Here is a 16,582-nt window from a genome sequence, read left to right as displayed (position 1 = left end):
TAAGGTACATAAACTAGTTAGGAAAAACAAGCTTCAATAAATGATGTGATCTCTCATAACGCTTGGGATATACGATTCAAAGTACCACATACCCAAACACTCATAAAAAAGATGAAGTTGCAACTAGGATCACTTCCATTGTTGTCTAATCCGGAAGATGCCATTATCACATATTCAGATGGTTTCCCCCCCTTCAAATCCACATATAATTGGCTACTTATTATGGATGCATACCTTCCATTAAAGCATGATTTTCCATATTCATTCAGATGGATCAAACATGTGCCTCCTAATATTGATGGTGAAGATGACTTAAAAGATAAACAAGATTAATGCTTAAAAATACTCCTTGTAAAGATTATAGACCTAGTAGAGTTTTGAGACAAGGAGGTCCCTTTCCTCTTTATCTTTTTATTTTATGCATGTAAGATTTTTCAAGATACCCGATCCATACAGAAAACTCTAAACTTATATATGGAATAAAAATCACAAAAGAGGCCCCAAGTATCATCATTTTCTCTTCACAGATAAGTGTCTCATTTTTGTCAAAGTTTCACTAAAAATAGAAAACGAAATTAAAAACCAAAAAAAAATTCTAAAAATAAGATTAAAACTAATAAAAATAACAACTAAATCTACCGACTGCTCCCCGGCAGCGGCGCCAAAATTTGATGGGTGTCGTAGGCTCAACAAATTATTTATCTTTTTTCCACACAATTAATTGATGATGGAATGGAAGTAAGGATCGTTCCCATGAAGAGCAGTGAGTTTTAGTTATCAAAGTGTCACAAATGGGGGTTTTGTTTTAGATTGTGAACAAAATAAATAATTAAAGCAAATAAAATTATATTGTAATCAATAGAGAGAGATATGATCGAGGAATCCTTCTTCGTATATAAACCGTCAATGAGTTAATATATTTATCTATTCGTCATTAATCACAGATTAATACCAACCGTAGAAAAGCATCTAGAGCAGTGCTATTCTCTAAAGTCCTTTGGTCACTGGGTACCGAAGCGCTCGAATACCAGATTTTATTCGTCCAAACCACCAAGTAGTAGCGCACTCAAGGTGTAGCTTGTCGAATGCTTTATATTTTGTGACTTAGGTTAATCCTAGTAGTTAGACTTTTAGCGCAAGGTCCACCTTCTAGTGTTGTTTCTACACGTGATTTCTCCGCAGAATCTCTCTGCAAGGTTTCACGTTTTCTACTTGTGTAGGGATTATTCAACAATGACACGGATATCCTAAACCTTTACTAGCTTTAGATTAATCAATAAACTGATTTAGTTGGCCACCTAGAACAATCAATCAATCATAATATTTACTAATAGTAGAAACAAATGATAATCATATGAAGAAATAAAAATAGATTCATATACCAAATCAAATCAAGTTTACAACTTAGAATTCAGCCTCAATCAATAAGTGTTTAGCTACCCCTGGATGTAGAAGCATCCATGGTATACATATGAGAAAAGTAAGAGATAACGTTACGATTGATAATCACTCCGTGTGATGTTTCTTATCTCCAAACTTACAAGTTCGTGACCTAATGATGTGATGTCATTTCACATAACTTAATACCTTTTTATAGGCTTACATTGCTTGTCCTTCACTATTTAGTTTGCCCAAAAATATGACCTGACAACTCCAAACATGCCATTAGGCCTTCCAAAGTGTAAATACACGTTTCCTACTACCTAAATTCGCGAAACCAGTCCACAAACTTCAAAATCCAGCAGAAATTTTCGGAATTAAATCTGCGAACCCGGTATGGGAACCTAGTTCGCGGACTGCACTATCTTGGTATTCAATAAAAGCTTGTTTTGACCACAACTTCTTCATCCGAACTCGGAATGACCTCATTCTTTTTGCATTCTTTTTATATTTCAATTATATTCAAGATGATGATGAGAAATCCTTAATTTGAATGAGTGAAGATCGGTATTTGGCCCTTCTCTTGATTATGTGTGTTTTGCTCCTTTTCGTCGCACTTCTTCCACTTCTCTTGGACTTGGGCACTTGGATACTTGGAATACTTCTCTTTCTAGATCTTTTCAACACTTTTTAGATCCTTTTTGGATGATTCACTTATTGGAGGCAAATAAGAGAAAACAATAGTAATAATACGAATATATACAAGAATAATAGTTAAATCAAGTATGTAATAGACACTAAAATCATATGAATTATGCACTTATCAAATTCCCCCACACTTAGATTTTGCTAGTCCTCTAGAAAACTAAATAAAACTAACCCTAAATACAACAACTCCATGTCGTGAGGATACAGTTACTCTTAGCATGAATAACATGCCTTTAAACCCCTAGGTGTCCCTAGTGGAAGAGTTATAGTCTCGTGAGGGCTTACAAGAGATATACACACAAAACCTACTCCAAATTCTCTCATTGGAAGAACTACTAAGGATAGACATAAAGCAGAAATCCAGATAATTAACTTGCATAAGTTCTTTAGCTGCAAACATCCCACATACATTCCAATCATCATACACAAGCAATTACTTACGTGCGGCATTCAACTTGATTGCAAAACTCTACTAAGATAGTCATCGTACTTGTTGCAACGTTTGTCACAATACTCGCATACTGAAATCACCTGGATAGATAAGAAAATAGAAATAGAAAAGTGAAGTGTGCAAATGTTGACTAAAGTGAAAGATGTTACCCACAATACTTATATGAATGTCGTCAAAGGATTCTTATTTATAGCACAATAGTTGAGAGAAGCACCCATTTAACTTGACCACATGATTAGATAATCTAAGCGCATTTTCCTTTTCAACAAGTATGTGATAGTTGCCTTGGAATTTGCGTTCCACGCTTGCTTAGGCGATGGAGACAGGGACAACGTTTCACGCATACTGCCACCAAAGTGTCAAGAACCTCATCAATAGTCTTTTTGACTTACTATATAATGATGATAGGGTTTTATTTTCATCGACTACATGATTAGATACTCTAAGAGCATGTTCCTTTTCAGCAAATACGTGATAGTTTCCTTGGATCTTGCGTTCCACATTTGCTTAGGCGACGGACACAGGGACAATGTTTCACACGTATTGCTATCCAAGTGTCGAGAAATGAAGAGGAACCTTATATATATTTATTTTCTTTTCTCTAATTTTTTTTTTAAATCGGCTCACTCTTTATGAGTGTAAGAAAATCGTCTTATGGGGCTTTTATATAAACTCAATCAATGATTACCTTGCTATAACATCCGCGGTAGTATCAGGATCCCACCAAATCACTTTAGAGAAACATATAACTGCAAAAATAAAAAGAGAGTGATTCAGTAATGATTAATAGCGAGGATGAATCTTTTAAACGACTACCATAGCTTAGTTTCGTTCAATTATGAACGTATATATAATTAAGAATTGTATAATAACAAAGTGGGACTCAATCCACAGCCGTAAGAACTGTTTCAACCTTAAAAGGTTTAGAGTGTCACCCTAAATAGCTCGTAACTAACTCCAAAAGATGAAGTCTCAAGAATGCAAGAAATCAAAGAGTATTATTATGTTTATATGCAAATATTAGATACTAAATACTCCCCCATACTTAAACTTAACATTGTCCTCAATGTTCAAAATCGAAAATTCGGATTTCTGACATAACAGCCCTGAAAAACTCAAAAACTGTACCAATGAGTAGGGAACTAGGAAAAACATCCTAAATGAAAGTTGTTCGCATACGTCTTTTCTATAAGGTGTAAAGTTTCACAGTGTTTCGATAAATTTTCTGGCTTTTATGGCCTTTGGACTGACTGACATGCAATCTGAAAAAGTTCTGGAAAAATATCAAAACTCAAATGTCCAGGCCTATCGCTCCAACTTAACAGACTCCGAATTCAGATTTTAATTTTTTAAAAGAGAGGTATGTCTGTCCTATTTAAAATTTGTGGTCAACCACTCAAATCAGACTTCGTATGAAATCTCGAGAGCTATTTTCGTGACAAGTGCGCAGTCAGAATTTTCTGACGAGAATTCGTCAAATCTTTCATTATAGATATAGGACTTTGTAAAATCTAATATGGGAATGCAAGATATGATATGCAAAACTAAGAAAATTAAAAACAAAAGGGATAGAGATACAAAACTGATGGGTTGCCTCCCATTTAGCGCTTAGTTTAATGTCCAACCCGACTTGGCATTCCAATGATGCTACTCCTCCAGAGGGAGTGAATCCTGAAGTTCTCTGTAGGAAAATTTTCGTAATATGGCTTCAATCTATGTCCGTTGACTTTAAAAGTTGTCCCTGAAGTGATACTAGTAACTTCAACTGCACCATAAGGAAAAACATTAGTAACAACGAACGGTCCACCCCATCGGGACCTTAGCTTTCCAGGAAATAACTTAAGACGAGAATTAAATAAAAGAACTTTTTGACCCACAACAAAACTCTTCCGAGAAATCATCTTGTCATGGAAAAGTTTCGTCTTTTCCTTGTATATACGAGAACTCTCGTAAGCATCATTACGTATCTCCTCTAGCTCGTTGAGTTGTAACTTCCTTTGTTTCCCCGCATTGTCATAATCCATGTTGCACATCTTTATCGCCCAATATGCCTTGTGTTCAAGTTCAACCGGAAGATGACAAGCTTTGCCATAAACCAACCGATATGGAGACATACCAATCGGTGTTTTGTACGTCGTTATATATGCCCAAAGTGCATCGTTAAGCCTATAACTCCAATATTTACGTGTAATGTTCACGGTTTTCTCAAGAATGGATTTAATCTCTCGGTTTGAGATTTCGGCTTGCCCACTAGTTTGTGGGTGATATGGCGTACCAACCTTGTGTGTTATGTTGTAATTATTGAGTAGAGCATGGAAGTTATGAAAATGCGAACCTCCGTCACTGATAACCACTCTTGGTGTACCATGTATAGAGAAAATATATTCCTTCACAAACTCACAAATAAATTGAGAATCATTAGTAAGGGTGGCTTTAGCTTCCACCCATTTTAAAACATAATCCACGGCAAGAGGTATATAAAATTTTCCATTAAAATTGACAAAAGGACTCATAAAATCAATTCCCCGCACATCAAATACTTCAACAACAAGAATTGGTATGAGTGGCATTTAATTTCGAGCACCTAGATTGCCTGTTCTTTGACATTTATCACAATATTTGCAAAAAATATATGCATCCTCAAATAGGGTAGGCCAATAAAATCCACTTTCAAGTACTTTAAAAGCGGTACGTTTAGAACCACAGTGCCTCCACATGCATAAGTATGACAAAAAGTAAGAATAGATTGAAGTTCAGAATTAGGTACGCACCTGCGGATGATTTGATTGGAATTTCCACAAGTATGGCTCATCCCACACATACTGCTTGGCTATTTTCTTAAGCTTAAGCTTTTGAAAATAAGACATCGTACTAGGTACTTGTCTTGTAACCAAGTAGTTCACTATATCCGCATACCAAGGTGTTGAATCTTCAATTGAGAAAAGTTGTTCGTCTGGAAACGATCTTGTAAAGGAAGTTCTTCTTCGGAAATAACAAGTCTAATAAGGTGATCAGCAACAGTTTTTTCAACACCTCTTTTATCCTTTATTTCATAATCAAATTCTTGCAATAGTAGAATCCACCATATAAGTATTGGCTTAGCTTCTTTCTTCTTTAATAGGTACCTAAGTGCTGCATGATCAGAATATACAACCACTTTTGAACCCACTAAATAGGATCTAAATTTTTCTAGTGCATACACTATAACCAAAAATTCTTTCTCGGTGGTAGAATAGTTTATTTTTGCATCGTTTAGGGTCCTAGATGCATAATAAATCACATGAGATAACTTGTATACTCTTTGACCCAAAACGGCTCCAACTGCATAGTCACTTGCATCACATATTAATTCAAATGGCAAATTCCAATCCGGTGACTTGATAATTGGTGCAGTTGTCAACAACTCTTTCAATTTATCAAAGGAATTCTTGCACCCCTCGTTGAAGTCAAAAATAACCTCTTTTTGCAATAATTTGCACATCGGCATTGAGATTTTGGAGAAATCCTTGATAAACCGCCTGTAAAAACCTGCATGACCAAGAAAAGAACGAATTTCCCTCACCGAAGTGGGATATTGTAAGTTTCTTATCAAGTACATCTTTGCTTTGTCAACTTCAAGCCCTCGAGAGGACACAATGTGACCGAGCACTATGCCATGGTTTACTATAAAGTGGCATTTCTCCCAATTTAAAACAAGATTAGTGTTTATGCATCTTTTAAGCACAAGTTCAAGATTTTGTAAACAAAAATCAAATGAATTACCACAAACACTAAAATCATCCATAAATACCTCAATTAAGCGTTCCACATAGTCAGAAAATATATTAACCATACACCTCTGAAAAGTGGCAGGTGCATTGCAAAGACCAAACGGCATCCGTCTATAGGCAAACGTACCAAAAGGAAAAGTGAAAGTAGTCTTCTCTTGATCTTCTGGTGAAATAACAATCTGATTGTAGCCCGAATAACCGTCCAAAAAGCAATAATCTGAATGTCCCGCTAACCTCTCTAACATCTGATCAATGAAAGGAAAAGGAAAGTGATCCTTTCGGGTTGCAGCATTAAGCTTTCTGTAGTCTATGCACACTCTCCATCCTGTTTGAACTCTTGTAGGAACGAGTTCATCATCTTGATTTCTAACAACAATGACACCTGCTTTCTTAGGTACCACCTGTACCGGGCTAACCCATTTGCTGTCAGAAATTGGGTAAATCACCCACACACTTAGTAATTTGAGGATCTCTTTCTTCACGACCTCCATCATTGGGGGTTAAGCCTACGCTGAGCATCACGTACTGGATTAAAATCATCTTCCATTAGGATTCTTTGCATGCACATGGATGGAATAATGCCTTTGATGTCAGCAATTGTCCAACCAATAGCCGTTTTGTGCTCTTTTAGAACCCTAAGTAGACGTTCTTCTTGTATTGGGGTGACGTTATTTGCAATAGTCGCCGGAAGTTCTTATTTATCACCCAAGTACACGTACTTTAGGTGGTCTGGAAGCGGCTTCAATTCAAGTTTCGGTGCCTGCATAATAGAAGGTAAAGGAACATCATTAGTTACGCGTAAAGAAATATAAGAAGCATTACCCGGTTTGGCTTGTTGTAATGCCGTTAAAGCACCACACATATCCACTAGCTCTTTGGCTAAGTCCACGTCCAGGTTCGGTTGTCTGTGAATGTCTAAATCAATGTTATTGCGTAACACAACTCCAAGTTCATCTTCAGCATTCAAATCAAACATTTGTTGTGCTAACGAACCAATAACATCAATAGAGAAAGCGGAGTGAACATCACTAGGATAACGCATGATTTCAAAAATATTGAACCGTATGATCTCTTTATCGAATTCCATAGTGAGTGCACCGCTATCAAGATCAATCTTCGTTTTTGCAGTGTTCATAAACGGTCTCCCAAGAAGTAACGAAGTAGATAAACAATTATCTCCATTGTGCATATCCACAATACAGAAATCAACCGGAAAGACTAACTGATTCACTTGAACTAACACGTCCTCCACGACTCCCTTATGATACATATTGGACTTCTTAGCCAATTTAATAGTAATCTTTGCCTCTTTTAAAGGTCCAAGATTCAAAGAATCATAAACATCGACTGACATAACACTTATGGAAGCACCCAAATCAAGCAAAGCACGCTCAAATCGTCGGCTACTAATGGTAACTGGTACTGTGAAGCCGCCAGGATCTTCACACTTTGTAGGCATCTTCTTTAGTAGCATAGTTTTAGAACTTTATCCCACCTGAGTAATCTCATTAGCAATCAACCTATCCTTCCTTGTACGCAAATCCTTCAAAACCTTGGCATACCTGGGTACGGTTTTGAAGGCCTCAATAAATGGAACGTTGATTTATATCTTGCTGAAAATATCCATGATCTCCTTGTCTTGAGATTGCTTCTTCGACTTGGAAAAACGACTAGAGAAAGGAGGTGGTATGGTAAAAGTGGGAACCGTGTCCTTAGGTTGGACGTTTTAGGTTGGATTTTTCTTTGGTACGGTTTCCTTCTTTACTTCCTTTTCGATGTCGTTACTAACCTCTTTTTGTTGATGTGGCTCTTCAGTTTGTCTCCCACTTCTTAGAGTTACTGCATTAACGTGCTCTCTTGGGTTCACAAAATGTTATGATGGCAACTTTGTTGAAGCTTGCGCCTTCATGAGATTCATATCAGTAGCCAATTGCCCCATTTGAGTCTGCAAATCTCTAATAGCGTTATCAGTTTTTAACTGATTTTGTTCGGCTTTCTGTTGATTTTGTTGAACTGTTTCCTTGAGACTCTATGTTGTAGATGCAACACCCTGCATGCTTTGCGTTAGCATGTTGAACTTATCATCGATAGAAGTTCTCTGATCTTTAGCTTGTTGTAGTTACTGTAAGTGTTATTGAAAACCACCTTGTCTTGCATATGGATTAGGATTTGCTGCTTGCTTGTTAGCGTAACTGAAATTAGGATGATCTTTCCAACCAGGATTATAAGTATATGAGTATGGATCATACCTTGGCCTATGATTAGGTAATAAAGCATTTACCTCGGCCTCCTCTTCGTATGGTGGAGCAACTACCGAAGCTATACGATGAATCGCCTTTTCAATGGTGCTTAACCGGTGCTATGTATTTGGAGATTCTCCCATCTCGCTAACTCTTCTAACACTTGATTCGTGCCTTGTATAAAATTATTGTGCATTTGAGTCCATATTCTCAATTAAACTAGTTGCTTGCGATATTGTTTTCTCAGTGAGTGAACCACCAGCGGCTGCATCAATCAAGTTCTGTTGCTCTGGAAGCAATCCTTTGTAGAAGTATTGAATGATGAGTGTTGGGGATATGTTGTGATGGGGACAGCTTGCCACTAACTTTTTATACCTATCCCAGTATTCATAAAGAGACTCCCAAGTAATCTGAAGAATACCACTAATCTCTTTACGAACAGATGCTGCCTTAGAAGCAGAAAAATACTTCTCTAAAAATAGTTTATTCATCTCAGTCCATGTTGTAATACTCCCTGGAGGAAGGTAATACAACCATTTTTCCGCTAAATCTATTAAAGAGAATGGGAAGGCTTGCAGGATTTCCGTATCACTGTCTTCGGTACTTTGCCTAAGACGTGTCATCTTTTGTTGAAATTTTCGAAGATGACGATTCGGATCTTCACCTGGAAGTCCCTTGAACTTTGGTATGTGGTGAAGTAGATTCAACTTCACCTCCACTGGGTTAGTGAATGTAATACACAGTAGTTGTTAATCTAAGCATGGAGATGTTAACTCTCGCAACTTCCTCTCCTGAGGAGGAGGAGGAGGTGGAGGAGGGTTTATCTCGTCGTCTGTATCAACCATTGTTGATGTAGAAGGTTCTTCTTGCAACTATGGACGTGCTTGTAACACCGTTCCCCTACGAGTTTGGATTCCGCACCTCTGGTATTCCCAGTCTTTCGGTACTAGAGATTAAGTACCTGAAAACAAAAATCTAGAAAACGAAATTAAAAACCAAAAAAAAATTCTAAAAATAAGATTAAAACTAATAAAAATAACAACTAAATCTACCGACTGCTCCCCGGCAGCGGCGCCAAAATTTGATGGGTGTCGTAGGCTCAACAAATTATTTATCTTTTTTCCACACAATTAAATGATGATGGAATGGAAGTAAGGATCGTTCCCATGAAGAGCAGTGAGTTTTAGTTATCAAAGTGTCACAAATGGGGGTTTTGTTTTAGATTGTGAACAAAATAAATAATTAAAGCAAATAAAATTATATTGTAATCAATAGAGAGAGATATGATCGAGGAATCCTTCTTCGTATATAAATCGTCAATGAGTTAATATATTTATCTATTCGTCATTAATCATAGATTATCACCAACCGTAGAAAAGCAGCTAGAGCAGTGCTATTCTCTAAAGTCCTTTGGTCACTGGGTACCGAAGTGCTCGAATACCAGATTCTATTCGTCCAAACCACCAAGTAGTAGCGCACTCAAGGTGTAGCTTGTCGAATGCTTTATATTTTGTGACTTAGGTTAATCCTAGTAGTTAGACTCTTAGCGCAAGGTCCACTTTCTAGTGTTGTTTCTACACGTGATCTCTCCACGGAATCTCTCTGCAAGGTTTCATGTTTTCTACTTTTGTAGGGATTATTCAACAATGACACGGATATCCTAACCCTTTACTAGCTTTAGATTAATCAATAAACTGATTTAGTTGGCCACCTAGAACAATCAATCAATCAATCATAATATTTACTTATAGTAAAAACAAACGATAATCATATGAAGAAATAAAAATAGATTCATATACCAAATCAAATCAAGTTTACAACTTAGAATTCAGCCTCAATCAATAGGTGTTTAGCTACCCCTGGATGTAGAAGCATCCATGGTATATATATGAGAAAAGTAAGAGATAACGTTACGATTGATAATCGCTCCGTGTGATGTTTCTTCTCTCCAAACCTACAAGTTTGTGACCTAATGATATGATATCATTCCACATAACCTAATACCTTTTTATAGGTATACATTGCTTGTCCTTCACTATTCAGTTTGGTTTAGGAACCCGACCCAAAAATATGACCTAACGACTCCAAACGTGCCCTTAGGCCTTCCAAAGTGTAAATACACGTTTCCTACTACCTAAGTTCGCGAACCCAGTCCACAAACTTCAAAATCCAGCAAAAAATTTCGGAATTAAGTCTGCGAACCCGGTATGGGAACCTAGTTCGCGGACTGCACTGTCTTGGTATTCAATAAAAGCTTGTTTTGGCCACAACTTCTCCATCCGAACTCGGAATGACCTCATTATTTTTGCATTCTTTTTATCTTTCAATTGTCTTCAAGATGATGAGGAGAAATACTTAATTTGAATGAGTTAAGATCGTTCTTTGGCCATTCTCTTGATTATGTGTGTTTTTCTCCTTTTCGTCGCACTTCTTCCACTTCTCTTGGACTTGGATACTTGGAATACTTCTCTTCCTAGCTATTTTCAGCACTTTGTAGCTCCTTTTTGGATGATTCACCTATTGGAGGCAAATAAGAGAAAACAATAGTAATAATACGAATATAAAGTATGGAATAGACACTAAAATCATATGAATTATGCACTTATCACTTAGCACTAAAATTCTTTTTACATGTAAGGATAGGATTATTTATCCATCCACTAAGAATGGTCAGTTCAGTGTTAAATATGCATATAAACTTATTTCAGGTCAGGTTTAATACATCCAAAATCCTAGTAATGCGAATCTTGTTTATAAAGCACTACAGAAACTGAAACTACTTCCAAAAGTACAGTTGTTCATATGGAAATGTCATGAGGCAATTATTCCTGCTAAGATTTATATATTTATGTTCAGTTCTGGTCAAAACATATAGTAATATGCATAATTTTGCTAGTTATGAGTTTGTTGAACATATCATTTTGCATTGTCTCTTTGCAAAAGAAGTGTGGTTTATCACACCTTACTTTCATTTGATTACTCAAGGTTCGACTATGAATGTTTTTATATTTGATTAGATTTCTAATTGTTTGACTAATCCTTCTCTTATGGATAAAGCTATGGATGTGTTCACAATTACCTGGTGTATTTGGAGAGACAAATGCTCTTTCATTTAAAAAACAAAGACTCTAAATCATCATGGTACAACTAGAATAGCTCTTAAACTAGAAAACGATACTGAACAGTACCTAAATAATAATGGTTCTCATTGGATGCATCAGTACCTATCACCCTTGAGGGCTTAGATTATAGTGGTGGCCAAATAACTTACTTGAGGATTGTGTTATTGTTTATTGATGCCTCTTTTGACCATAATTCTAATATTAACAAGTATTTGTTTTGATCATAAATAACAATGCATGTAACTATCTCGGATGCAAGATCATCTCAGGGCTAACAAGGAATGTAGAAGAAACATAGAGTTTGACTATCCTTGAAGTTGTTCTTTGGACAAAGGAGCGAGGAAACGACATTCTCTGCCTCATCAACGATGCTAAACTAGTTATAGATTGCTTGAACTCAAATAATAACCAATTATGTTGGTTTAGTAACTCTATCTCAAGTGACTGCAAGACAGTCATGAATTTCTTTAAGTTTATTAGATTTGAATCTCAAACAGAAATTTCGCTCATTTGGCTGATACTGTAGCTAAAGTTGTTGAACTTCTAGAAACAATTGTCATAGTTCGGTATTATTCCAGACTTTCTCGCGGAATATATGTAATATTTTTCTAGGTCAATGAAGTATTTTCCCTAGCCCAAAAAAAAAATCAGAGAATAAAAGATTTGTGAACCATTTAAAGTTACATTGCAAAATATGTAAACAGATACACAACTATTTCTTTGAAGGGTTCATTAAAAATAGGTGCACATCATCAATTGAACAAGAATTAAGAGCTTGAAAATACATAATAGTGAAGAAATCTGGAAGGAAAATCTGGACAATATTATATTTTGCCATTTATTGAGTGATTTACAGCCGGATAATTACTTTGTTAACTTTTATGAGGGGTTGTTTTGGGAATCGAATGACATATCTTTCCCAACTGAGCTATTCCCCTTGTTGTTTATATGCACGTAGAAACATCTACACTCAAAAAGTTAAGGTTTATCGTGGGATGTTTAAATTTGTTGTCAACTTCAAAATCTTCCGCGTGATGCAGCTATTAACTCAATCATAGCTGCTCATCCATAGGAACTTGTTATTTTTTATGCCCCAACGAGAATGAAGCACCATCGGTCGTGGATGACCCACTTGATGAAGCATCAATCCCACCCTGGATTTCAGTTAGTACAAAATACCAAGTGTTGCTATTTTTTTTTTTTTTGCTCGATCAAGTGATTCAGCTAATTACCAACATTTCAACTTCGTAGATATGCATTATACAAGGGTTGATTTGTTGTGTTCTTCATGCTTCAGTGTTGTTATTTCAACCTTCATACAGCGTTGTTTCAAGTTCAATATTTCTACCGAGCTGAATGCGCCATAAATTTACCAAAGAGGGAGCACTTATACAGCAAATCAGTACCTAGCTTTTCTCTTAGAAACGCCAAAAGCTTATATTCTTTAGTTTACGTCTTTCCTAATTTAGAAACTCCAATCCTTCCAGTGAATCGAAATTATTTCAACTGTGCATAAACTTAGAGTACAATTATGATGTTGTTGACTTGTTTCCATAGGAAAACGCCAGTTAAGATAACATCATCTGAAAATTATTAACAAGTATGATCTCATGAATGACAACTATATTTTTACTTACAAAAAGAATGAGCGCGAAAAGAGGACAATCTTCTTATGCAAAAGCTTGCATTGTTGCAGTTTTAAGTAATAAAAACGGATTTATGGTACACGTATTTCACTCACAACCAGACAAGCTTAAGTTACTTTGCTTCGGGTGCTAGTACTTCTAAAAGCTCTATGTTAAGTTCAAAAGTAGCTCCTGGCTGCAAAAGGAAATTGGAATTAACATTCAAAGTTTGTTCACATTAATAAATCACACGTCCCATAAATTACGTGCACGTTTAGAGTCTTTAGATGCTCAAGGACAAAGACATGCACGAGAGTCATCCCCTTGGGTTGATCAAGTGATGACTAGAAACACTAATAAATGGACTTTTTGGAACTAAAGCTTTTAGCCTAACAGAAAGAACGCGAAAAAGTAGTGACGCAGAATACCATGAATTTATGAAGAGAACATTTTTCTTTCTAATGAATAATACTGAAGTAGGACTTACCGGGATTTCATTCATTCCTCTTTTACCATACCCAGCTTCTGGAGGCACAATAACCCTCCTCTGTATACAGTAAGATCAAAGGAACAGTCAAAAGGCTAGAAACATACAGTACAATATAAGATTTGAAATGAGGATAACTTGCAATTCCAGATGTAAAACAGACACATATAGCAGAACAAACGTCAAAAGCAATATGACATCTTGAATGATGATGTATATGTAGCTCAATGTTTATTTGTTTTGTCATACCTTCCCCCCTACTTTCATCCCTTCAGTTACTGAGTACATAGCTGCTGGGGGTTTCGGTGCAGCCTGAGCAGAGAACAAACCATTTGCGCTATCTACATAATCCCGCTTTCTTTCTTTTCCTGGAGTTGCTCCAACCCTGAATTCGTACGGCTACTTGGCAATGGAGGATTGTGTCAGTTTTATTTACTCCATCAGTGATGCATTATCATCCATTATGAAGACAAAAAGTCTACGATCTGGAGAGAAAACCTGTGCAATTGCGCGATTTCCAGCTAAGAGTTTAGATTCTCGACTCGATATTGCAGTAACACCACGGTATACACAATCAAAATGCACCTAAAATGAATATGTTAAAGAAAAAGGAAACTAGGATTGAATACAATGGCGAAGACAGGGTAAAACTGCACTACTTCTGTTATAGATAAACCTGGACAATTGATCCTTTCTCTGCTGTTTGGCCTTTTCCCTCAATGAGATCAAAGTACTTTAAGCCATCAGCCGCTTTCCACAAGGTGAGAACGAAATTTATTAAAAAAATGAAAAGAAGAAACAGCACAAAACCAACATCGAGGAGTCCCTCGATTTGATGATAGACCAACTCCAATAATATTACTATGAAGGAAGTAATAACAGATAGACAAGACAAGCACACATTCACAGAGTCATACATAGATAACAATTTGTGTAATTCCTCATAGAAATTGGACTACAACATAAAAAATCCTTTTGTTTTCGAACACTAAACTTCATTCTAAAGCCAAGGAGATGTCCATCACTTGGATCCTTGTCATAATTGATGACCAAGGAGATAGCACCACATGTTAAGATTAGGCTGTTGTGCTTTAAGCAGTGACCTTTTTTGTTTCCTATTGCTCATGCAACTACAAAATTGTGCTAAAAAAAGACAGATGTTTTGCAGATTTTGAACCATCAAGTAAACTTCTGCTCTCTGCTGTCCTAATTATGGAACAAAATGGAGTAATGTGGGTTCAGATGATTCAATCTCCTGCTTATAGAAATTTGGGATCCTCATAAAAAGCTTCTCACATTAAAATTATGCATATCCAACAGATAATTCCAATGTCTAAAAACCTATACAAAAACTTATAACAAATTCAACATTTTAGCTAAAATTAAAAACCATCGTAAGAAGGGAGAAAGAGAACTAACAGCTTGTAACATAATCTTCAGGAGGAATGATTTTTCTGCTCCTTCTCTCTCTAGCTTGTGAAGATGGAGGTAATGCAATTAGACTAAAAGGAATGACAGAAATCAAAATTGCAGCTCTTCTTGAAATGGGTATTGGATAAACAACTTGATTTTGATTTTGGGTTTCAATTTGATTTCTAAATTTTGGTTTTGAACAGTGAAAGATATCAACTGCCCATCTTTCCGAGCTCTGTACTGAAGTCATGGCAAACAAATGCAGATTACAAATGCTTTACTCACATATGCTCTATCCATTTTCATACATTGCAGATTACAGAATTACCCCTAAAATGCCACGGGATATCCTCATTCAGTTTTTATAGCCACAGTTGGTAATAGTAATACTAGATTACTGCTAGAGCAGTAGTCAACAACCAAATTAAAAAATTCGTATGAGGTGAAGGATAATATGGACAACAGTTTTATAAAAAGAAAAAAAAAGTGAGTGATTCATCTTTCGTCAACCAAGAGAGATCCAAGAGATATCCAATGTAAAAACTAGGAACTCCACCACGTATCCCTGTTACTACATGCGGTTAGAATGGGTGTTTTGGTCATTTGAATGACTCAGGAGAAAATCCCTAGTTTTTGTTGTATGTAATGTTTCCTCCTCCTTCAACAGCTGCGGCTAACCCAAATTCTTCATATTCAATGTCAGCGACATCAAACACCCATTTTCTCCAACCAAATTAATCACTCTTTTACCTAAAATTCTTTCACTATGTGCCTATGTCTCTTAATTCTCTCTCACAGCCTCAAACACCAACAGTACACCACAATAATTTGAAATTATTAATTTCTTCCAAACATCTATTTTGCTATCCAGTGCGATGATAATCAAGTTCTGCCTATGATCGGTATCAATCAATTAATTTCTCGATTGATGGTTGACGGGAGATCGTAAGAAATCAAGAATCAATCAGCAAGCAGGAAGAAAATGGGTAGCAGAAAAGATTCGTTTTTATCATTTTTGTGTAATAGCAGTTCGGGTCGGGTTATTGTGTGCTGTATATAGGGAAATTTCCTGTTTAGTCCAAAAAACCCGACACGGGTTAATATGTAGTCCAGCGGGAGAATACATTTAATAGCCGGTCCAGAAAACATTTGAAAAAGCTAAATTTACTAAGCTAACCTTGACAACACGCGTGTTAGAGTCACAGGCATAAAAACGCAGAAAAGAAACCACGCGTCAGTTCAGTTTTCTTCTTGTTTTCATCGACAAACAAGAACCCTAACTATTTTCAGTTTTCAATTTGCTGCTCCTGCACTTTTTCAATCTTCTCTTCTATTTTAGTTTTTCAATCTTCTTCAGAGAAAACAAAATCCACCAAACCAGATCGA

At 36.3% G+C, this 16,582-nt stretch overlaps 1 protein-coding gene across 1 annotated transcript; it reads right to left on the bottom strand.

The window, feature by feature from the left end:
• Positions 1-13,229: 13,229 nt before the first annotated feature.
• Positions 13,230-16,250, bottom strand: LOC113346846 (peptidyl-prolyl cis-trans isomerase FKBP18, chloroplastic-like). The gene is made up of 6 exons (XM_026590380.1): positions 15,203-16,250; positions 14,460-14,533; positions 14,282-14,368; positions 14,033-14,182; positions 13,784-13,843; positions 13,230-13,492 (listed from the first exon to the last, which is right to left on the bottom strand). Exons 1-6 carry the CDS (start codon positions 15,444-15,446, stop codon positions 13,430-13,432), a joined length of 678 nt encoding a protein of 225 aa, XP_026446165.1. The 5' UTR covers positions 15,447-16,250; the 3' UTR covers positions 13,230-13,429.
• Between the last annotated feature and the right edge of the window lie 332 nt (positions 16,251-16,582).

The sequence above is a fragment of the Papaver somniferum genome, chromosome 2, assembly GCF_003573695.1.
Source record: "Papaver somniferum cultivar HN1 chromosome 2, ASM357369v1, whole genome shotgun sequence".
Lineage (NCBI taxonomy): Eukaryota > Viridiplantae > Streptophyta > Magnoliopsida > Ranunculales > Papaveraceae > Papaver > Papaver somniferum.
The sequence above is the reverse complement of the archived record's forward strand: the minus strand, read 5'-3'. Positions and strand labels throughout refer to the sequence as shown.

Excerpts from the sequence above, each read along its gene's own strand:
- LOC113346846 (XM_026590380.1), bottom strand. The coding sequence starts at position 15,446 with ATGACTTCAGTACAGAGCTCGGAAAGATGGGCAGTTGATATCTTTCAC. Across the intron at positions 14,183-14,281 it reads GAAATCGCGCAATTGCACAG|CCGTACGAATTCAGGGTTGG; the intron begins GTTTTCTCTCCA and ends ATTGCCAAGTAG. Across the intron at positions 13,493-13,783 it reads GAGGAATGAATGAAATCCCG|CCAGGAGCTACTTTTGAACT; the intron begins GTAAGTCCTACT and ends TTCCTTTTGCAG.